The following is a 24,027-nucleotide window of genomic DNA, read 5'->3' as shown; positions in this document are numbered from 1 at the left end:
ATCTCCTATTTATATTGTCTTTTAATGCATTACCTCACACTTCTCTGCACAGAACCTCATCTGCCACTTATGCATTCACTCCAGCAATTTGTCAATGTCGTTTTGACAAGGGAACAGATTTTGATTTTATGCAATACTGTAAGCTTATGGTAGCAAATTCGTTTTTAGTTTCATTACTTAGTTTAGTACATTTCTCCTGACATGTATTTCTATTTAAATCAATTGGAATATCAGAAGAGATGCAAAACCCACTGTTTTCTTTTGCTATAACCCATTTCTCACTGCAATACAAAATCAAAACAAGTACTTCCAAATGTTCTCATTATGTTTCTTAAACCATTAACACAGAATGACAAGAGGAAATAATTTAATGACAGTAAAATGTATTAGGACTCCATTGGGATTAATTGAAGTAGAAAATGCCCAATGCAATCACTGAGGTCACAACATCTTTTAAATTAAAATTAACCAGCAAAAAGCGATGTGATTGAATCCATGTCAGTGGATCTGCTCCTGGAAATCAGTCCTATCTCTACTGAGGAAATTCAGATCTGTCATTTATTACTTCCAGGTGTTCAATTTGCTTAGGAGATTTCCAACTGTGATTGAACAGATCCTTGTAGTACGCCACTAGTAACTGTACTCCAGGATGAACATTTCCCATTAGCCACCATCCTCTGTCTTCTTTCAGCCAATTTCTGATCTAAATCATTATGTCACCCTCAATTCCGTATTTTGTGCAATAGCCTACCATGGGGAACCTTATCAAACACCTTACTGAAATCCATATACACTGCATCAATTGCTTTACCCTCATCCACCTGTTTGCTAACTTTCTCAAAGAACTTAATAAGGTTTGTGAGGCACAACCTACCCTTCAGAAAACCATGTTGACCATCCCTAATCAACTTATTCCTTTCTAGATGATTATAAATCCTATCTCTTTTCACCCTTTCTAACACTTTACTCACAAACAAAGTAAGGATCACTGGTCTATAATTACCAGGGTTATCTCTACTCCTCTTCTTGAACAAGGGAACAACATTTGCTCGTCTCCAGTCTTCTAGCACTATTCTTGTAGACAACGACGACATAAAGATCAAAACCAAAGGATCCACAATCTCCTCCCTGGCTTCCCAGAGAATCCTAGGATAAATTCCATCCTGCCCAGGAGACTTATGTATTTTCACACTTTCAAGAATTGCTAACACCTCCTCCTTGTGAACCTCAATCCTGTCTAGTCTAGTAGCCTGTATCTCAGTATTCTCCTCGCGTTTTTGACTGAGAATGCTGATGAAAAACATTCATTTAGCACTTCCCATATCTCCTCTGATTCCACGCACAACCTCCCACGACTATCCTTGATGGGCCCTGATCTTACTCTAGTCATTCTTTCATTCCTGATATACTTATAGAAAGCCTTAGGGTTGTCCTTGTTCCTATCTATCAACATCTTCTCATATCCCCTCCTGGCTCTTCTTAGTTCTTTCTTTAAGTCTTTCCTGGTTAACTTGTAATTCTCAGGTGCCCTAACTGAGCGTTCATTTCTCATCCTAACATAAGCCTTCTTCACCTCTTGACAAGAGCTTCAATGTCTCTCATAAACCACGGCTCCCCCGATTGACAACTTCCTTCCTGCCTGACAGGTACATACATATCAAGCACACGTAGTAGCTGTTCCTTGAATAAGCTCCAAATTTCACTTGAACCCATTCCTTGCAATTTTCTTCCTCATCCTATGCATCCTAAATCTTGCTTAATTGCATCATAACTGCCTTTCCCTCAAGGTATAACTCTTGCCCTGAAAGGTATATACCTATTCCTTTCTATCGCTGAAATAAACATAACCAAATTGTCGTCACTATCACCAAAGTGCTCATCTACCTCCAAGTCTAACACCTAGCCAGGTTCATTACCCAATACCAAATCCATTGTTGTCTTGCCTCTTGTTGGCCTGTCTATATACTGTTTCAGGAGACCCTCCTACACACACTGGACAACATTTGGAAAGTTAAAGCCCCCGTAACAACTACTCTGTCACTCTCACTCCAATCAGGAATCATCTTTGCTATCCTTTCCTCTACATCTTTGAAAATATTCGGAGGTCTATAGAAAACTCCCAACCTCTCCTTTCCTTTTTCTAACCTCAGCCCACAACACCTCAGTAGGCAAGTCCTCAATTGTCCTTTCTGCCACCGTAATACTGTCCTTGATTAACAATGCCACACCTTTCCCCACCCTTTTTACTATCTTCTCTGTTCTTACTGAACTGAGCAGTTTAAGGAATGAATAATGTGAAGGGAAGAGAAAGAATAAAATGAATGGAAATGGCAGGGAGAAAAGAAAAGGATTCAATTGGAAACTATGCTTTGGTGAAGAATAGAGATAAGCTTGGAGGAAAGAGAGCCTACAGTAGCTGAGAGAATTCAATATTTCTCTTACTGGACCTATTCTTCCATCCAGAACCAGGACCCAGCAGGTTGTCCTGCTCGGGTTAATATGACATAATCAAAGTCTAAAGAGCTGATATTTATGGAGGATTATGCAGCTTGGTGTGTGTCCTTGCCATCTGCAATTTAAAATTTTGATGAAAGAAACCTGGGTAATTCCCAAACCCCATTTTAACTTCTGCTCTTTCACGGCCTGGTCTCTCCTTGTCAGGGTGTTAAAATGGCTGTCCTTGCCTTTGTATGGTGACCTTGTTAGACTGCATGTGGATAAGGAAGGGGCTGGTGGATGCAATGGTAGCAACCAAGGACAATTCATTGAGTGGTAACAGATGTAGTTCTGTGGATTTAATCAGGAAATGATTGCTGGAGGTGCTCTGGTTACAAGTGAGAGCTTGATATTAAAAATGTCAGCTAACTAAGCTACATGTTGCTTGTTGATGAGTGAAATCTGAGGAATATCCTTGTGTTACTTGCTGTTGTAGTCAATCCTCCATATCCCCTTGTTTCAGTGTATGTGAGTCATTACCTATCACATAAAAATACCAAAGAAAAATACAATTTCTTTTCAGAAAAAGAAAGAAGTCTTCACTTTCAGAAAATGAAGTCTTTTAGAATTGCAGTGTTATATTGTCATTCATAGAACAATGTATTTAGGACTAAACACTAGTTGGCCTCAGATTTGAGGTTTTTAACCTTACCCGGAGAGACAGTTCCACATTTTCTGTTCCCCACATCAGCATTCCAGGATCATAGGCACCAACGTTTTGGAAATAATGCCGATTAATTGCTAGCACTCCACCGGATACAGCTGGACTCCTGAAACAAGGGCAATTACCAAGTGGATTTGAGATAAATAATGATTAGGAATAGCAGAAACCACCAAAAATGACTTTCCTGTACATTCTTCAGAGGAATATTTTCAACCTATAGAACACTGTTGCCAATATGACTCTTCATCATCTACTTTCACCAGTAAACTAGGGACAAAACAACCAGATTCGGAGCAACTCTCCTTTTACTCTATCTTATTAATTTGCCTCAGTCCCAGTTTAACAGTATCCTATTGCACCAGAAAACGTTTTTACATCCTGAAGCATAGAGACAAGGTAGCTTGGAACTGTGAATTCAGAAGATGCTGAACAGAGACAACCTGAACTATTTCAGCTGTCGGGATAAGCTTATTTTTGATACACTTACTAGTGCTGTCAGGATTATGATTCCTCAGTTATGCAAGAAACTTTCCATAAATTCCAAATAAGTGAAGTTAGTATGTGCCACTCACAATCAGGCACACTTTACATTGAGGAGACCAAACACAATCCGGGTAACTGCTTTATGGAATATCTGTATTCTGTCTACAAACATGATCCCAAACATCCTGTTGCTTTTCAGTTTAATTCTTCTCCTGATCCCAGTCTGATCTTCCTTGGTCTGCTAAAGTTGTTCCAATATAGTTCACCACAAACTTGAGCACCCTACCATTTACTTGGGCATTTTACAACATTCTGCATTCAATTTTGAGTATAATACTTCTACATTTCAAGTTTTAGCTCCTTATGTTTTGCCTCTCTTTGCAGATTTTATACCTCTCATTTCTCACTTTTATCCTTGCTGTAAAACAGATCTTCCCTTTCGTTTGTCTTCCTATCATGTTTGGTTTCACTTGTTCAAGGCATATTACCTTTCCAATCTCTCACAGTTCTGATGAAATGTCACTGACCTGAAAATGTACCTGTGGTCCTATCTCAACAGATAATGACAGACTTGCTGAGTATTTTAAGCATTTTCTGATTTCTGACAGATAACCTAATTTTATTTTGTGCCGAAAAGTGTGGCCTGGAAAAGCGTAGCAGGTCAGGCAGCATCCGAAGAGCACAAGAATTGATGTTTCGGGCATAAGCCCTTCATCAGGAATGTTGGGGAGGGGGAAGGGGGTTGAAAGATAAATAGGAGGGTAGGGGTGGGGATGGGGAGAAGATAACTGAGAAGATGATAGGTAGATGCAAGTGGGAGGCGATAGTAAAAGTGGAAGGAAGATGGACAGGTAGGACAGTTCCAAAGGGTGGTGTCAAGTTGGAGGGTCGGATCTGGGATGAGGTAGGGGGAGGGGAGATAAGGAAACTGGTGAAATCGACATTGATGCTGTGTAGTTGGAAGGTCCCAAGGTACAAGATGAGGCGTTCTTCCTCTAGGTGTTTGGTGGATAGGATTTGGTTGTGGAGGAGGCCCATGACTTGGGGTGGGGGTGAGTTGAAGTGGTTGGCCACAGGGCAGTAGGGTTTGGTGCATGTACACCGAGATGTTCTATGAAACATTCCTTGAGTTGGCGTCCAGTGTCCCCATTGTAGAGGAGACCACATCAAGTGCAATGGACACAGTAGGTGAGATGTTTGGATGTGCAGGAATATCTCTGCCGGATGTGGAAGGATCCTTTGGGGCCTTGGACTGAGGTGAGGGGGAAAGTGTGGGAGCTTGGGAGTTTTAATCTCACACCTCTTGCGGCTGCAAGGGAGGGTGTCGAGAGTGGAGTGTGGGGGCATAAACCTAATGATGGAGTCATAGAGGGAATCCTTGCTGTGGAATGCCGATGGGGTGAGGAGGGAAATACATCTCTGGTGGTGGGGTCTGATTATAGGTGGTAGAAATGGCAGAGGATAATGCGCTGTATCCAGAGATTGGTGGGGTGGAAAGTGAGGACCCCGGATTGAGGGGTTTTGCCAGGGAGGAGGGGTGGTGTGGTTTAACCTTGTTACGATTGGAAGAATGGGGTTCAGGGGAAGAAAGTGGAGAGGAAGTGGAGGAGATGCGTTGGAAGGTATTGTTGACCATGTGGGAGGGACCTTAAAATACAAGGCCATCTATAATGTCCTGGAGTGGAGTTTATCCTCCTGGGAGCATATACAGCGGAGGAATTAGGAGTAAGGAATAGTGCTTTTTTAGGAGGGGGGTGGGTGGGAGGCGGTGTAGTCCAGATAGATGTGGGAGTCGGTGAGTTTGAAATAGATGCCCATGTTGAGTCAGTCGCCAGAAATGGAGATGGAGATGGAGAGGTCCAGGAAGGAGAGGGAGGTGTCTGAGATTGTCCAGATGAACTTCTGTTCAGGGTGAAAGGTGTTCATGAAGTTAATGAACTGTTCAACCTCCTCGTCAGAGCATGAAGTGGTGCCGACATAGTAATCAAGGTAGCGGAGGAAAAGGTGGGGAATGGTACCAGTGTAACTGTGGAAGATGGACTGTGCCACATATCCGACAAACAGGCAGGAATACCGGGGCTCATGCGGGTGGCTATGGCTACCCCTTTGATCTGAAGGAAGTGGGAGGATTGAAAGGAGAAGTTGTTGAAGCTAAGGACGAGTTTTCGAAGAAGTTGTTGAGGGTGTAAACTCCTTTCCATTTAGAACAACTGATACTGGTTTAAATGAAATCATAGTTTTAACATTATTGCCATCAAACAGGCATAGAGGAGAGTCAACAAAAAGATTTGGAAAAGTAATGAGGAAGTCTGTGCAAGATGTCGAGGGTCTCCTTTATCCTGTACTAAGCTGTGCATAGCCGAGAGCATGGAAATCAAGGAGAGGTGTGGATGCTGACAGCCACTCCATTTGCCCTTGCTTTTGAATTCCATGACACCCTCTCCCTGAACCCCATGTTGCAAGACACCACTCCAACTTGACACCACTCCAACTCTACCCTAGGAATCTTGGGAGAAGTGGGGCAAGTGATAGGTCCATTATTCTCAAATATCTCTGTTGGATTCTAGGGGAAGTGTGGTTTTGATGGAATGACACTTTACCTTCAATGTTTGCATCCTTCAGAAATGTAAATGATACATTTGTTATGTTTGAGTCCACAGCTGTATATAAAAGTTTAGATTTTTCTTTATTCACTTGTTGAAATTGGGCATCGCTGGCTTGCCAACATTTATTGCTGCACCCTTGAAGCCCTTGAGAAGAGGATAATGAGCTGCGTCTTGAACTGCCGCAGCTCACGTGCTGTAGGTTAACCTTAGAGAGGGAATTCCAGCATTTTTACGCAGCAACAGTGAAGGAGTGGCGATATATTTCCCAGCCTGGAAGGTGCGTTCACATGTATCTGCTCCCCTTGTTCTTCTATGGAAGCGGTTTGGAATGTGCTTTCTCAGAATCTTTGGTGAATTTCTGCAGTGCAAGTTGGAGATAATACAATGCTGCTCCTGAATATAGGTGTGGAGGAAGTGGATGTTTGTGGATGTAGTACCAATCAAGCTGGCTGCTTTGTCCAGTTTGGTGTCAAACCACTTGTGCATCGTTGGAGCCGCAAGGCAAGTGAGACGTATATCATCACACTCCTGACCTGTGCCTCATGGATGGTGGACAGGCTTTGAGGAGTAAGGAGTATTTCTAGCCTCAGACCTATTCTTGTGGCCACTATGCTTATTCGGTAAATGCAGTTGAGCTTCTGGTCAATGGCAACCTCCAGGATTTTGATAGTGGGGAGGTTTCAGTGGTGATCATACTATTGAATGTTAAGCAGCAGTGGTTAGATTATTGCTATTGGAAATGGTCATTGCCTGGCATTTTGTGTGGCATGAATGTTACTTGCTATTTATCAGCCCAAGCCTGGATATTGTCAGCACCTTGTTGCATTTGATCATGGACTGTTTCAGTACCTGAGAAGTTGCCAGAGATGCTGAATATTGTACGATAATCAGTGAATACTCCATTTCTGACCTTATGATGGAGGGAAGGTCAGTGATGAAGCAGCTGAGGCTGGTTTGGCCTAAGACACTACCCAGAGGAGCTCCTGCAGAGATGTTTTGGAGCTGAGATGACTGATCTTCCACCTTTTTATGGGCTAGGTAGGATTTCAATCAGTGGATTTTATCCTAATTCCCATTGATTTCAGTATTGTTAGGGCTCCTTGATGCCACACTCAGTTGAATGCAGCCTTGATTTTAAGGGTTGTCACTCTCCCCTCACCTCTGGAGTTCAGCTCTTTTATCCACATTTGAAATATTGTTAATACCAATGATAACATTGTTATGCTGACAGCTTCCACTACTTTACTGATGATCAAGAATAAACTAATAGTGCAGTAATTGGCCAGTTTGGATGTGGCTTTTCACGTACAAGAGACTTTTCCCCATTGTTCAGCAGATATTAGTATTGTAACTACACCGGAAGAGCTTGGCTGAGGAAATGTAATAAGCTCCTCCAATGCTCAAATTCACTTTTGAAACACAACTATCATTTGAGCTCCTTTTCTATTATGTCCCAGTTAAGAAATCTGTCAGGCGTTCTCCATTATTTTCTGCTGGAAACCCATCTTCACAGGACACTACCCAGATTGAGATTCCTACAGTTCCATATACCATGAGATTGGCTTTATCAGCAACATTGTAAATAGGCCCAAGTTATTCATTCACTACCCAAATGTGATTCTGAAAAAGGCACATCAAAGCCATCCTGTATGATGATGGTTACTTTAAACTGATCACTTCTCACTGTGTATTGCACTAACTCAGAAAAGGCATTAAGGTAATCAATCTTTGGATATAAAAGGTGTTCAGTCTGCCTCACTGTACCTTTCCAGGTTACTCCATCTCAAATGTTTGAACAATAGGTGAAAGTAGCTGTTTGATGCGGCTAGTATGTAAAAACATGAGCGGTGTTCACCACTAAAGGGAAGCTGTCAAAGAGACATTCTGCCCATCTGACTAATGTGGTATTTGAATTTTAATGCCAGTGTGATGTCAAATATGCAGGCTATACATCCAAAGACTGACAGACCTTATCAAATTCCATATCCCTCCACTGGTTTACAACAAGCAAGGAACTAACTGAACCCAACTAGCTCACTCTTGTAAAACTCACAACAGCAAAGTGCCCAACATTTGATGTGATTCTGCAATTAGAAAACATTTGCTGGATAACTCGAGTGTGTGAGGAAATATGCTAACAACCAATTTAGGATTGTTAGCTGGGCTTGCAGTGTGGTGAACTTAATACACACAGTCTTGCACAAAAAGAAAATGCACTGCACCTGTTCCAACTCAAAACAGGTGACAGCCATTCACTGGGTCATTTCTCAGCATAATTCCTTGACCAATCAGAGTCAAACTACTTGGTTTAAAATTTAGCAGAGCCTGGCAGTTTACTATCAATTATCATTAAATGGTACATTCTCGATAGTATCTTCTCTAAAAATTACAGTTCACTTGTCCCATTCAATTGGCATTCCCCTCTCATGCAAAATAAGTGTTGGTTTTCCCTTTTGTTGGTAGTATTGCAAAATGTATTGATGAATGCAAGATTGTTGAAGCTTCAACAATGTGTATTTTTTTCCAGCAATACTTATGTTCTATATTACCTAATGGAAAATTTAAAGCATTTTTTTATTTTTATATTTCTATACGCATTTTTATGTATTTCCTTTGCTTTTTAGTTGTACTAAGTATAATTGACTATGCCTAAATACTTCCTTCCATCTAGTCTTTATCTTATGGGGTTGAAATATGATCAGACAGTTAAGCAGATACTTGTCATATCACATACTGTACAGGTATTGTGGGAGATGTCCGCCATTTCTGCTCATATTCTGGTATTGGTTCCCAATGAAAGTCCAGCTTCCAGTTGAAAACTCCTCGCTGAGGATCAACAGAGTGATAATATTGAAATGTCTTCCAATCAATACCATCGATTACAGGTGAAACCACACGAGTTCTGTAATGGAAAATAAAGGATTATGAAGCTTATGTTCACTTCCATTGTTATAGTATTTAATTTGACAGGAAGTGATGTTATCGAGGTAAAAACAATGACTGCAGATGCTGGAAACCAGATTCTGGATCAGTGGTGCTGGAAGAGCACAGCAATTCAGGAAGCTCCTCGGATGCTGCCTGAATTGCTGTGCTTTTCCAGCACCACTGATCCAGAAGAAGGAAGTGATGTTAACTGTCCCTCCATAGATTTAATTGCATTGCATTCTGGTTGCATTTCATTCGAGTAAAAAAAATTACAAATGCAAATTTTTAAAGTTTTCTAGTACTTTAATTAGTTAATTTGTGATCCAGTCAGTCAGTCCTTACTGAGAATACCTTCATCAGTAACACTTCAACCAACTCTTGAGCACCAGTTAAAAATGTCTCCATTACATTTTTAGCTTTCTAAATTGAGTATGCTCAAAAGTTAAAAGGCTGAAACTCCAGCTGAGATAGCAACAACAAAACTGTTAGTCCAGCAGTGCACCATTAAACTATGTAATTGCTTACACACCAAACAGGAGAATTAAGGATATGGAAATCAATCTGTCCTCTGTTATCCATTTAGCCTTTGCAATTCTGAGTGATTAATCAAGGTATCCTTTGGACCAATGTTTTTAATTGCCCTGAGTAGGAAAAGAGGGACACATGACTGTTATAATGTAACAGCTTTGGCTTTGGATGGTTTGCATGGGATATGTACATAATCGAGAGAAATCCAGGATTATTGGGGGTAGATACGAATGTGGATTCAAAACAAACAAATCAGCCATGATTTTATTAAATGGTGAAGCAGACTTGAGGGCAAAATTCTGCAACTATTTCATATGTTTGTATTGAACATTTCTCTGTACTCTAAAACTCATTGTCTCAGGATGTCTCCAATAAAAGACAGCTGAAGTTTAAATTTGAAATTGATAATGAATAAAAAGATAAAGCCAGTAAAATAGAATCCAACATAGTCAACAGTTATGCTGTTCTCATCTGTTCACTCTTTTGCCATTGATTGAGATAGCAATGTAAAAAAAACACAAATGAGAAACTTAACGGGTTTTAAAATACTAAATTGCACTTCTAAATATTTTAGATTACATTGGTTTTCATATGTGCATCATCATTACTTGTTGACGTTAGTGTAATCAGAGCTAATATACTGGCATGCCTCATACTTAGTACATATTGCTGGTCACAGGGAGTTAGAGACATTTCCCTTAATGAGTACTTTTTATTGAATGTTCATTTTAATGTCCAATGTTTCATTCACCACGCTATGGCAATTTGCAGGCTCAGCCTGGCCTTTTCCTCTGTGCATTAGAAAAGAGATTAAACAAGATCACTCACAGCTGGGATAAAAGAAATAATGTACTTGAGCTCAAAAAGTTCCGTAAGGATGCTGCCAGACAAAATCCTGAGATGGATCTAGGTTTTGATAACTATTGGCACTGCCCATTAGGCTTCTTATTTTCTTCATGTGACTGACTATTCCGATTAACATCGACATTCCCTGGCCTCACATCCCCCAACTCCCATCACCACATCCATGGCGTTAGGCCTTCCCTTCTCCAGTGCTTATGTCCCTGACCCACATTCTGAACTCCCCTGGATTCTTCTTTGACTCTTCCATGTCCACAACTCCTCTCCATGCTAATCACCAACTCCACAATCCCTCCTGTGGCTCATAGAGGGACTATGCAGTCTGTTATTCTCCTGCTCCCCTCCCTGGTGCTCTACAGTGGAAGAAGGAGAACAACTGATCTCACAAAATTGCATAGAGCTGAATCATGCACAACAAATGTCAAACAGGTACCACAATATTCTCATGTGTTGTTGACTTTATCTTGAATATTGGATGAAATTATAAAAGTTTTACACAAATGAGTATTCATTACACACAAACTTATTACAAGTATGAAGACACCACAGGCTGATATGAGGCTCCAAATGCTGCTAACTAGCTGCTGACTTCATCTCTGGATCTCAAACTGAAGTTTGCAACCCACCCTGATTAAGTCATCCAGCATGCCACTTTTCAAGCTTTCTGTGGTTCCGTAAAATCCTCCCAAGGAGTTTTTATTATATTTTCCCCCTTGGTGGCCTTTTTCAAGCAACAAAATCCTTTTTGTTAATGCTTTTAGATGAAAAAAATAGCATAGGCATTTTTGTGCACATTGAGAGGTTTATTTTTCTATTTGAATATGTTATTGCTATGCATTTGCTTGAAAACAAATTTCATTTCTTCAAAATAAAAGGAAAATTTTAGTACATTATCCAAAAAATTATTTTTAGTTTTTGGAACATTGTAGCACCCTTGAATGAAATAGGATAATTAGAGAAAATTATAAGTTACAGATGATTGCAGCATTAAATCTTCAGAGATAAATTTATGAAATTGCACATGGTGATATAAATGGTAATTATAAGCACAAAGGTCAGCAGGCTCCACCAGATTTTTTCTGGAATAATTTTCATGTTAAGATGCTTTGTTCCAGGAGTCTGAATTTAAAGAAAGAAATATTTGAATGGAATGAGATTACTTCAGAACTTAACAACACATTTGCAGATTTATATTTAATTGTTGATTGTTCTCAATGCAGTCAACATCTTGAAGGTCATCACACTCACAGATACTCTGAAAGTCAACAATATATACGACACGGTATACACACAGGTCTTTAAGTCAAAGTCTTAGTGCAAAAGCAACTCTCACAGATAAAGCAATTTTATGCTCATAATTCAATGTTAAAACATAATAGAAATTACTGCACTGAAGGAGGTAATTTCCCTAACTTTTTCCCACATCCTTGCCTGTCCAGCATGTATCCACATATTTTTAAATGTACATGGACACACTTTCACCAAGTCAGGTTTACTGGGAAGGCAGGAATACATAACATGGCTTGGTTGGGAGTCCAGACAATCATTAGATTGTTGAAACACTCAAACCCCTGCTCAAATGAAAGCTGCAGTGGCTGATCTTTGCTGCCAATTTCACAATGTTTACATGCAGAAGCTTACATGTCTTGCCATTCAGATATTGGAAGGTTAGATTAGATAATTAGTTAAGATTCCCTATGAAAATAGGCCCTTCGGCCCAACAAGTCCACACCGACCCTCCGAAGAGCAACCCACCCAGACCCACTCGCCCAGCCTACATTTACCCCTGACTAATGTACCTTTCACTCTGGGCAATTTAGCTTGGCCAATTCCCCTAAACTGCACATCTTTGGATTGTGGGAGGAAACCCATGCAGACACGGGGAGAATGTGCAAATTCCACACAGACAGTTGCCCAAGATGGGAATCGAACCCGGGCCCCTGGTGCTGTGAGGCAGCAGTGCTAATGATTGATACATTTATTGGGCTATAGTGAGCGGAGTTTTTTTTAAAATATTGTGGATTAAAATAATGAAAAGTTATGAATATGTTACTTGTCAAAGCTTATTGTTTTACACATGCAACCGCTACTATAGGAATCATTTCTTCTATACAATGTAAAGTGGGTGATTGTGATTGGAAGTGCTACGCCTTGGGATGGGGGCATGAGGAAGACAAATAGACATCAATGTGAATAAATGGCAGGTAATGGCTGTGAAGCTGTCTATCTGTCATATACCAATATATCCTGCTCTTTAAAATTTGGAAAACAAAGTCCAGCCTGTTGTCAGTTGGGAAAAAAATGTGAGAAATGTTGGTAGCCTGCGGGTTATCATTATAGTATTAATACAGTCTGACTGTTCTCAAAAATCGTTATGTTCACCACTGCCTATTGCAAGTTGTCAGTTTTATTGACAGATCCAGATGGTTATAAAGATATTAGCTGTTTTGGCAGGGATATGAGTCTGGTTTATAGAATTAGGGACATTTTCTGACCATGGGATCCTAATCAAGGAACAGAAATTAGGAGAAGAGGTAGGCCATTGTTGTGCCATTCAATAAGATCATGGCTGATCTGTTCGTATTTTGAATTCCACATTACCACCTACCCCTTGGAATCCTTTAATTTTCTTGCTGAACAAGAATATATCTACCTCCTAAAACATTCAATGATCCTGGCTCCATTGCCTTCTGAGGCAGAGCTCCAAACTCGCCCAATGCTCGGAGAGATGAGATTTGCTCTCATCTCTGTTTCCAAATGAAAACAATCATTTCTGATAGATCGCCCAGTGCTTAATTCACTACAAGAGGCAATATTCTTTAGACATCTACCTCAGCACGATCATTTAAGATCTCACACACTTCAGACAAATCACTCTCATTCTTCTAAACATGCCCATTCTGTCTGACCTTCCATTATAAGACAACCTGCACTTCTAGGTATCAACCTCATAAACCTCACCCGAACTGCTTCCAACAGGTTTAATCTTCCAATAATAAGGAGACCAATACTGCACTCAGTACTCAAAATAAAGCTTCACCAAAGCCCTGGATATTTGAAAAATACAATCTGGTACATGTTAGTGCAGTAAGCAGCAAGACACTTTGTAAACTTGAAAAATTATTGTCAACAAGTGTTCGCTGAGAGCTTGAGTGCAACACAGGTCCAACTCTAACGCTGGAATTGCGTTCCAGCGAAACCTTACTTAATAGAAAATCACTAAATAGAAATAATGGGGCCTGTGAAAAAGTGGGCTTTGGGGCAGACCAGTAAAAAATATCACTCACGATCAAAAATCACCCAAAAATCTAGTGCAAAGTATAGCACAGCCTGAATGAAGGTATAAATCATATTCATCAATGAAACGAAAGTAAATTTAACATAGTACATTTAAAAAATATTGTTAATGTAGGGATAGAGGTCATCATGTAGACTCCTTCATTCCTGTTAAGCAAGCTACATCACATATTCTCTCCTTATGCTCAAAATGCTTTATAATATCTAGTTTCTCTTCCAGTGTTATAGCCTTTTTTTTGCGTTCACCAGGACGCCACTAGCTAACATATTTACCACTATGCCCCACAAAAGGATAATCTAGGAGTAGTGTATCTTTCATAGGAAGCTGCTCAATGTATCTCTCTCAGAAAGCTGCTCTCTGTTTGGTACCTCTCACAGAAAGCTGCTCTGTCAGCAACTGACATCGGCGCATGTGTAGAGTGGCACAAAGGCTAGCGCTGACATTGAATGAACAAGGGAAAACTGTGAATTATTGTGATCTGGAATATACCTGGAAGAGTGGTAGATTGAATAGTATCTTTTCAAAGGGAGTTAGTTAAACATGTGAAGAGAAAAATATTGCTGCATTGAGGGAACAGCAAGAGAGTAGGAGTAATTGAATAGCATGACCGAAGAGCCAGTGCAGAGAGAATGGCCAAAGGCCTCTTTTAGTGCAATATCATTCTATGATTCTATGGCAATACTGCAGCATATCAAAGCAGAAACTATCACTTCAGACTGACAGTTAAAGAACCTTCAAAAAGAAATATTGCAAATTTATTTCTTGCTAGCTAGGATAGATTATAGTTAGATTTAAGAGATACATCCTTTTGTGCACTTTAGGACTGAACTATGCCATGTTGGTGGTAGACGTTAGCTGGAGATGAAACAAATGGCAGAGTCAGTAACTGCCTTCCTGATGATCTATAATGTAGTAACAGCGTTTGTCAGTATATTTTGGGTAGATCACTGTTACCAAACCTTCATGGTGCTAATGATCTAGGCTAATCATACCATGTGAGGGAAGGTGACCACGTGACGTCTTAGGCAGAAGTGGCTCAATCTTAATAAACAGTAAATAGGGTTACATATTACTTAATAGTTACTTATGTTATATTTAAGATACATGATTGTCTCTTGAGAAAATCAGGTTCAGCACAAGAGTATGTTCACATTACAGCCACAAAAGCATTCTCACAGAATTTTGTTAACATGTACAGAACTCTAACAACTCTAAGTAGCTCCCCTGGGAACAGCCTTTCACATACCTTGATGGACAGAGCTTATCTCATGGTGCTAGTTAACCCTTTCAGTTCATAATTATTGCCTTCTACAACAAGATAAACACAAATGATAGGCAGCAAATAGAAGTCTGCATATAGTACCATCTAACAACCCTGGAAACTCTTTGTTCTTGCTCGCTCTCCACTATTGTCCCCAAATTAATCACACAGCTGCAAAGTGTCTGCCATAAAAGCAAAATAACTCAGTTAAAAATCACACAACACCAAGTTATAGTTTAACAGGTTTATTCGGAAGCACTAGCTTTTGGAGCGTGCTCCTTCTCTAAAGCAAAATAACTCAGTTACTGTTTTGGTTGCTGAAATGTGAACTCCAAGTTAATCATCTGGACTCGCCTTAAATAGACAAATTGTAACTGCTCTGCATATGTTATCTCTGAAGACTGCAACACACCAGACACTGTAATAAGTAGATTCTCTGCATGAACAGGTATACATCATTACCAACTGATCATTTGGTTTAAAAGATAGCAAAAGATAGCAAATTGGTTGTCGGACTTAGGAATTTTAATAATTTAGGGAGGGTAAGAGCCAAATTTAAATGTTATTTTAAGAGAATTGGTTTGATGAATCAAAAAGCCTTTTCTCATCCTGCACTTATCCAGTTGACACATACACCTCTTTCCACTGTACATCAATAATTTTTTCTCAGCTTGTCTAATTTGACTTCTCAGCCAGTTATGTAGAAAATGGTCTGTGCTCTATAAACTGGTTTGATCAATCTACAGCCTCTGCAGAGTTTTTCAGCATCAATTGTAAACGATCCAGCTGATGCTGTTAAAGTATTGGTGTCCAAGATTTAAAATGTGGAAATGACCAGCTTAGTACCATTGCCTGCAATTGTTATTAGGTAATCATATTCAAAACTAGCAATTGTGTAGCCAGGAGCTGCAACTTTAGAAATTACTGAGTTTGTGTGGTTCCTCCCTGCCTACTGAATTCCTCAAAATGACAACAGACAATTTCTCAAAATGACAATAGATAATTTCTCAAAATGACAGCAGCCAAGTGCTGGTGAGGAGAGGTCTGGAGGCTGGTGCAGATCGGTACATTTGTTGATCAATCTAATAATGTATAATGAGTCTGGTTATTAAATGATCTCCAAGGGAACAGTGACCAGAGGCTGACATGGAATTGTTTGCCCTATTCAGGAATTTGATTAATTAAGGTAGGGAAAGAGCCAAATGTAAATGGTGAACCATGGCAACCAATTCCATGTGTCCCTCTGAAAAAGGAAAGTTCTATCAAGTTTCTCGCACATTTCATGTTCTGAAAGCTCAGAAATCATTGAGGCCTAATTGGCCAGTTCCCCAAATTATGAAGATCCTGAATTTTCCATTGTGCCTAAAATGAATTTTACCGATATATACAAATGCTTAATATGTTTAGGCCAAAAGTTACTCTTACCATTCTTTCTTTCAGTTCATTAAATTCAAATCAAATACATGAAAATGATCACTTAAGGCCTGTTATAAAATCCTAGTCATCAAAATAATTCACATTAGCACCTTCCATTTCATTGTACTGTGATAGGCCCTTTTATGGGGTGCTTGTAAAATTCAGACAGTAAATTCAGTTCACCCTTGGAATCTGTATATGCATTTGTTGCATAAAAATGTATCTGAACCTTTGATTCTGAAGACCTAATTTAGTGTAATTTAGTTTATAGTTTGTAGATTACAGTAAAGTAAAATCTGGAGTTTATATTCTGTACTTGTGGAACAGCTTAATTAAAAAATGGATTAAACTGGATTCTCATGAACTAACTGTCATAGGTCCTTTGTATTGGATGCATATAAAAGTAGCCAAATTAGTGCAACTTAGCACTAGAATGTAATCTACAACAAAGTATTTCAAGGAGTTGAGTATCTCAAGGAGTTCAGGGAAGGAAAGTGAGAAGTGTTTGTTTTGCCTAAACAGATCAGTTGATTGGTGAGTAGTATTGCTGAATATTTCTAGACTTTTATAAAAGTAGGCTTTTTCAGTTTGTGTTTAGATCTCCAGACTGTTCTCTCTTTTATTCTTACACAATGCTTGTTTGGCATAAGGTTAATACTGGTGTTATAAAAAAGACATGAAAAATAAGAGTGGGGACTCTTCTAGCATGAAGAGCTAGAAAACAAGAGTTATTAATTAATAACTTTAATAAAAACAACACAAATGGCAGGTTGGATGATGTGTTGCAGCTAAATTCCATAATGTTCAACAAATGGTTCACCATTTACATTTGGCTCTTTCCCTAACTAAATTAATCAAATTCCTGAATAGGGCAAGCAATTCCAGGTCAGCCTCTGGTCACTGTTCCCATTTAATAACCAGACTCAGTACACATTATTAGATTGATCAACAACTGTCCCGCTCTGCACCAGCCTCCAGTCCACTCCTCACCAGCACTTGGTCTGTTGTGCTGCACGAGGACTCGCTTCCCCTCACGCCGCACAGGGACTGCTAAAAACAGAAAGAAAAGAACAGGAGGAGCAGAGGAGCTCTAAATGCAGTGTCCTACTCTTGCTGCCATCTTGCTGGAGTTCTGACAAATAATTAAAAAGCCATTTTTATTCCCATTTTGAACCCAGTCTCTGCTGTTGTCTTATACTTGTATACTCTGTCCCTTCCTGTCCCACTGTGAGTACCATTATTAAAGTAGTTGCTCTACAATGCCACCATATCCTTTTGCTTTCTAAGCCTACGGATCATCTTTACCTCACAAGCCCTCTCCCCTTCTGAATAACTATAGCTCTTTCTATAGCCCTGATTATTTAATTTACCAGGAAACTAGTCCCAGCACAAGTCAAATGAAATTCATTTCATTTGAACAGCTCCCTTCTGTCCCTGTGCTGGTGCCAGTGCTCCATGAACAGAAATCCATTCCTCCACACCAATCTCTAAGTCACATTTTTATCTCCTAGACTTTATTTACTCTGGGCTTGTTTGCACATGGCTCAGGTAGTAATCCTGAGACATTTTTTCCTTGACTTTCTGCTTCCGAAGTAAGTTCCCAGCTGTTCAAAAACCCCCGTCTAGTCCTATCAGTGCCCTCAGTGATATTGACAACTGAATCCCACCCCCTGATCTTCTTCAGCACTGAGATCTCCTTAAACCTGGCATCAGGCAATTGACACAGCCTTTGGGATTCACACTCATGACTGCAGAGAACTCTATCTATTCCCTCATTACAGTGCCCCTTAGCAGTACTACATTCCTATTTTTTCTTCCCAGTTGAATTGGTCACAGTACCACGTCAGTTCTCTCATTCACTGTTCAGTCCTTATTGTCATCCATACAGCCTGCAAGAACCTCTTAAATGCAGAGGTGAAGGCTTCTCAAGAGCTGCCTCACCTACAATCACAGCCTCCTGTCCTTGATCATGGGCCAAGTTTTAATTGCTTGATCTAAAGGATATGTCTGCACCCAAGCAAACGGTAATATCCTCCCCTCCCTGATCATAGATACAGCACCACATCTGCTGCTTAGACTCCAGCTCCTCAACTTGGATCCAAAGTTGCTTGAGTTGCAAATGTTTGTTTCAGATGTATGTGTTGTGGATCACCTTGCTGTCCACCAGCTACCACATGCTGCAGATGCAACACATGACCTAGACCCACCATCACTATTTTAAGTTCATGATTAAATCACTGCAGTGCCCCTCTCTTGAAGATTCCAACATTGAACTTTATAGTAGTTTTTCCTTTTCTTTTAGAAACACTAATTTCAACATTCTTACTTAACAAGCGTTTTGTAAGTAAAAGAGAAAAGGCTAGAGACTTAAACATAAACTGAAGACCTTACTTTTGCTCAAAACACCAAAAGTAGTCACCAATGCTATTCACCAATCATGTGTTCTTTTCAGCACAAACAATCAAACACCTCTCTTTCCTACCTTCAACTCCTTAAGACTCCCAACTCCAGCACTCAATGTTAGTTATAAGTTGTTTACTTGTATATGTGCCCAACAGACAGGGCTTGAGTTAATTAATGAGGATTCGCTTTTAACATGTTCTTTAGGTTGCTCTTTCAATGCTCCACTGAAAAATAAACCTGCTCAAAACTCACAACTACAAAATTTAAAACTGCAGATTTACTCAAATTAAACTTTTGACAGTTTTTTTGAAACCAGTAAATGTATGCTTTTAACTCAAGGCTGACCTGAATCCGATATGTGGACATTGCAGACTAAGCCAGTGCCCATCCATAATTGCACAAAATGCAGTTAAGAGTCAACTATATTGCTGTGGATCTGGAGTCACATGTTGGTCAGAGGATAGTTGTAAACCAATGGGGTTTTACAGGAATAAATTTACATTGTTGGTGTTAGGCTCATGTGGTACTCCATATTTTTATTCAATCTGAATTCAGCAGCTGTCATGCTGAAATTGGAACCTATATCCAAAACATTAGCCTGGGCTTCAAGATTACTAGTCCAGTGCCATTAGCGCTATGCTAATGTGTCTCCTTGCCCATGCTTGTAAGAATCTATTTAATCAGGATGCAAGAATTTTGAAACACTTTTCACCTCAAATGTTTTGCGTTGTTAATTTCAAAGACAGTGCCAAATCCATCTTACGCCATCTCAATTATTGCACCTAATAGGTGACCCTGTAGCACTAACCTATGTTTTAGATTGCAGTGCTGTCATGTTATTTGGCCAGAAAACAGCTGCACTTATTTTAACAAGCTGGTGATATGCCAGGTTATGCTGAGGGCTATATTTCTACTAAGCAAATTATGCAATTATATGCCATTTACTACAAAAAAACTCTGAAGTCAGCCAGTTTTAATGGGTCAGTTAAAGAGTAATTTTATGTAAATACAATGAGTTTGTCTTGCTGCATTAATAGCAACATGCAATATGAATTATGAATGAAGTTCCCAAACTTCACCAAAATCTGGGCAGCGCTGAAGGTTATCAGAGATGGGTAGTCTCATACCATTACACACTGACTGCAGGAGAACTATAAATCGTGGGAACTAATTTATTTAAAATGTTAATGTAACTGTTTGGAATATTTAAAGCACCATTTATAAATGTTCTAATTTTAAGAAGTCAGGTTTCCCATTTTTTATTTGCTAATATTAAAAAGCTTAATTAACATTTGGATGGTAATAAGAATTGCTGAAATTGTACCTGATTGGTAGAACTAACAAATACAGGTTTTCCCTGTTGACATGAAATTAGTCTTTGGATGACTCCTTTGTTCATTTGTGGACAATGCAGAAAGGAACAGGAAGAGCAATACAACAACTACATTAGTTCTATCTTCATGGAAGAAGATATAAATAACATCCTAGAAATGTAAGGAAAGCAAGGGTCAAGTGTAGAAAGGAAATTAGTATTCTTTAAAAAATGGTGTTGCAGAAATTAAAGCCTGTGATGGTTTCATGAAATATTCCTAAATGTATAAGGAGTTCCTTTGGATGTTGTAAATGTATATTACTGCTCCGAGAGTCTTCAGTCTTTGTCTCTATTCTATCAATTCCATTTGTATTTGCATTATGCTCTCCCGAGAATGCAGATCATTCAGCCATTGGCTTCTGTTTTTGTAAAGTCAGTCTCTGTTGCTTCTTCAAATGATGCCATTTGGATAAGGTGCAATCTCAGTTGGAGCTTCACAAGCACAGTGCCTTTGTATTGCCTGTCACTGAGCCACGTCCGAGTTCCTTTTCTAATATGGCAGGTTGTGAAATCTAAAACATTGAGCGAAAGTGCATGGTTGGCGTGTCCTATCACATGTTTTTTTCTGTCGTACTTATTCATGGTTCGAAACTATAACCCTTGGCATTAGTGACTCGGAAGGAGTGGGAAGTTGCGTTCACAGACTCAGACCCATCTGAAGCTTGTATAAGTTCAAGTTGTTCAGCACAAGTGTCAAGTGGGAGCTTAGTAGGTCCAAGTGAAAATCTTCATTCTTCCCCAGATGTTGTTGGTAGTACATACCCCACTCTCAGCTCAGAGTCTCCGAGTACCTCAGTGAACTTGTAACTTAAACAAATCATATGAGACTGTAAAGGGTTGGAAACAAGCATTGGCAAATAGTGGCCTTTTCCCAGGATAACAAATCCAAGATTAGTAAAATAGAGAAAAATTGTCTTCAAAGAAGTTATTACAGCTTCTAAAATGAAGTGATTGAGCTTCTGGATCTCAATTTATCAAGAATACTTATCGACCAGGATGAGAAAGGCCCATCTTCTTAAATTGAAAATCTTCAACAGCAAAGTATTCCCTAGCTAGTAATGAAGGCAAGAAAAAAGGTTAGAACAAAGAACAAAGAAAGTTTACAGCCCAGGAACAGGCCCATCGGCCCTCCAAGCCTGAGCCAATCCAAATCTACTGTCTAAACCTGCCACCCAATTCCTAAGTGTCTGTATCCCTCTGCTCCCCACCTACTCATGCATCTGTCAAGATGCATTTTAAATGAAACCACCATACCTGCCTCTACCACTTCTGCTGGCAAAGTGTTCCAGACAACCACCACCCTCCGAGTGAAGTGCTTGCCACATGTATCCCCCCTAAACTTTCCACCTTTCACCTTGAAAGTGTGACCTCTTGTTATTGAATCCTTCACCCTGGGAAAAAGCTTGTCTCTATCCAACCTGTCTATACCCTTCATGATTTTGTAAACCTCAAACAGGTCCCCCCTCAATCTCCTTTTTTTCTAATGAAATAAACCTAACCTACTCAATCTCTCTTCATAGCTAGCACCTTGCATACCAGGCAACATCCTCATAAACCTTCTCTGCACCCTCTCCAAAGCATCCACATCCTTTTGGTAATGTGGTGACCAGAGCTGTACACAGTATTCCAAATGTGGCCGAACCAATGTCTTGTACAATTTTAACATGACTTGCCAGCTCTTATAATCAACACCCCGTCCAATGAAGGCAAGCATACTATATGCCTTCTTGACTACTCTATCCACCTGTACAGCAACCTTCAGGGTACAATGGACCTGCACTCCCAGATCTCTCTACCCATCAACTTTTCCCAAGGCTCTTCTGTTCATTGTATAATTCGCTCTAGAATTAGTCTTACCTAAATGCATCACCTCACATTTCTCTAGATTGAAATCCATCTGCCACTTTTCCACCCAACTCTCCAGTCTATCTATATTCTCCTGTATTCTCCGACAGTCCCTTATGCTTTCTGCTATTCCACCAATCTTCATGTCATCCTGCTACTCCAATCTTTGTGTCAATCTTCGGTTCTTCCCATAGAATCTCTACAGTGTGGAAGCAGGCCATTCAGCTCATTAAGTCCACCCAGACCCACCTCCCCCTATCTTAGCCCAGTAAGCCTGCATTTCCCATGGCCATTCCATCCAGCCTGCACAGATTTGGATTGTGGGAGGAAACCAGAGCACACAGTTGAAACTTACACAGACACAGGGTGAATGTGTGCAAACTGCACACAGACAGATGCCCAAGAGTGGAATCAAAACCAGGTCCCCGGCACAGCGCTAACCTCTAAGCCACCATTCCACCCCACTACTTTCTGAGAGTAGTGCAGTTGGAGACCAAGTCTTTGAGGGAACCATGAGATTGTGTCCACTATAAAGGTTGTAGGGCTTTTGCCTGAACCTTTTAGTACCCAGATCTCCTTGGTGGATTACTGAAGGATGTCCAACAGAGAGCTCATGTGACCAGCACCTTTTCATTACAAACAAAAACACCATGGTTAAGTATAATGTTAAAGTATAGTTCAAAATGCTGCCATAAGATAGGGTTGCTGAGACATACTCCAGTCAACCATCAAGACAGAACATACTGATCTGTACATATTCTTCATCAGGAAATTAAGGTTCCCAAATTCCTGCAACATCTTCTCCTTGGCTGGCAATTAATGAGTGTTTTAGGTTGGAGACACCTTCAGTCCTTGAATAAGTGTTTTCCCTTTTTGCCTGAACTGTTAATAGGTATTCTCCATAATGTATGAATAGTAGACTGACGTTTTCACTCTATATTCCATGACCATGTCAGACCATATCAACGATTATCAAAATTAATGGATTCTGGGATAAATCTACACTAACTCCTTTATACTTAACAAGTTACAAGCAGCTAGTGGTCAGTTTGAATTTTATCCAATGGGCCTATGGTGTTGTCAGATTGTGACATGCACAAGTTGTTGCAAATGCTTCGTTCTTATTGACAGCCCATCTTTATTTGATGAAATTAGTAACTGTGGAAGTGTAGTAGATTGACTTCTAATTCCTTCAAATTGAACCTGAAATCAGGCTCCTCCCAGATTTGTGGATGATGCACTTGTCAGTCTCATAATTGGAAAGTGAGGACTTTGGTGTTCAAGGACCACAGACTAAATAAGCAAGTCATTGATTCAGTTGAATGAGTGTGGCTAATGTTCAGTCCAACATCAAGCCTGAGTTTGCTTCAAAAGTTGACCGAGAGACTCATTGATTTGGATTAAGTGGAGTATGAACTTTCCAACTGGTTCACCATTTTCATAAATCACTGAAGTGTGGGAATGATCTAATGGCTTCTGACTTCTGTGGGTCTGCCATGATCCCCATTTCCAGAACAATATGGTCCAGTCTTTGGACTTGAGAGAATTGATACTTGTCATTAATTAACAAGCCAACATCCTGCAACTATCTTAAGACTCTCCCCTTTCTTCATGTTGGGACTCAATGCACTCATGGATGAAAATGCCTTCCATCCCTCCTAGCATGTTGAAAATATTATCTGTTGGAAAAACCCAGTTGCGGATGTGATATCAAGAGGCAGACGGTTAAAACAATAACACGTGATGAATATGGCTGACAGTTTGAGCTGTTTTTCTAGGGATATTGCTAGAAGCTGCTGTTTGTGTCCAGTTTGGTGAAGATTATGCTATTTGTAAGTTTAGCTGGGCTCATGTCTACAGGTGCCATTG

At 39.8% G+C, this 24,027-nt stretch overlaps 1 protein-coding gene across 5 annotated transcripts in view; it reads right to left on the bottom strand.

The window, feature by feature from the left end:
* The window catches only part of LOC122549931 (polypeptide N-acetylgalactosaminyltransferase 15-like), a 76,154-nt gene that overhangs the window by 14,809 nt on the left and 37,318 nt on the right, over positions 1-24,027 (bottom strand). For all 5 annotated transcript variants that reach the window (XR_015757219.1, XM_087987265.1, XM_043690172.2 and 2 more), the window contains exons 4-5: positions 8,984-9,151; positions 3,149-3,266 (exon numbers count right to left, since the gene is read on the bottom strand). Coding sequence is in view for 4 of the 5 variants with exons in the window: in XM_087987265.1 (XP_087843391.1) it covers positions 3,149-3,266; positions 8,984-9,151 (286 nt within the window). In the remaining variant the exon portion in view is untranslated. The remainder of the gene's footprint in view (positions 1-3,148; positions 3,267-8,983; positions 9,152-24,027) is intronic.

This window comes from Chiloscyllium plagiosum, unplaced genomic scaffold (genome assembly GCF_037043375.1).
Source record: "Chiloscyllium plagiosum isolate Xiang-an unplaced genomic scaffold, Cpla_swu_hap1 HiC_scaffold_5, whole genome shotgun sequence".
Taxonomy (NCBI): Eukaryota; Metazoa; Chordata; class Chondrichthyes; order Orectolobiformes; family Hemiscylliidae; genus Chiloscyllium; species Chiloscyllium plagiosum.
The sequence above is the reverse complement of the archived record's forward strand: the minus strand, read 5'-3'. Positions and strand labels throughout refer to the sequence as shown.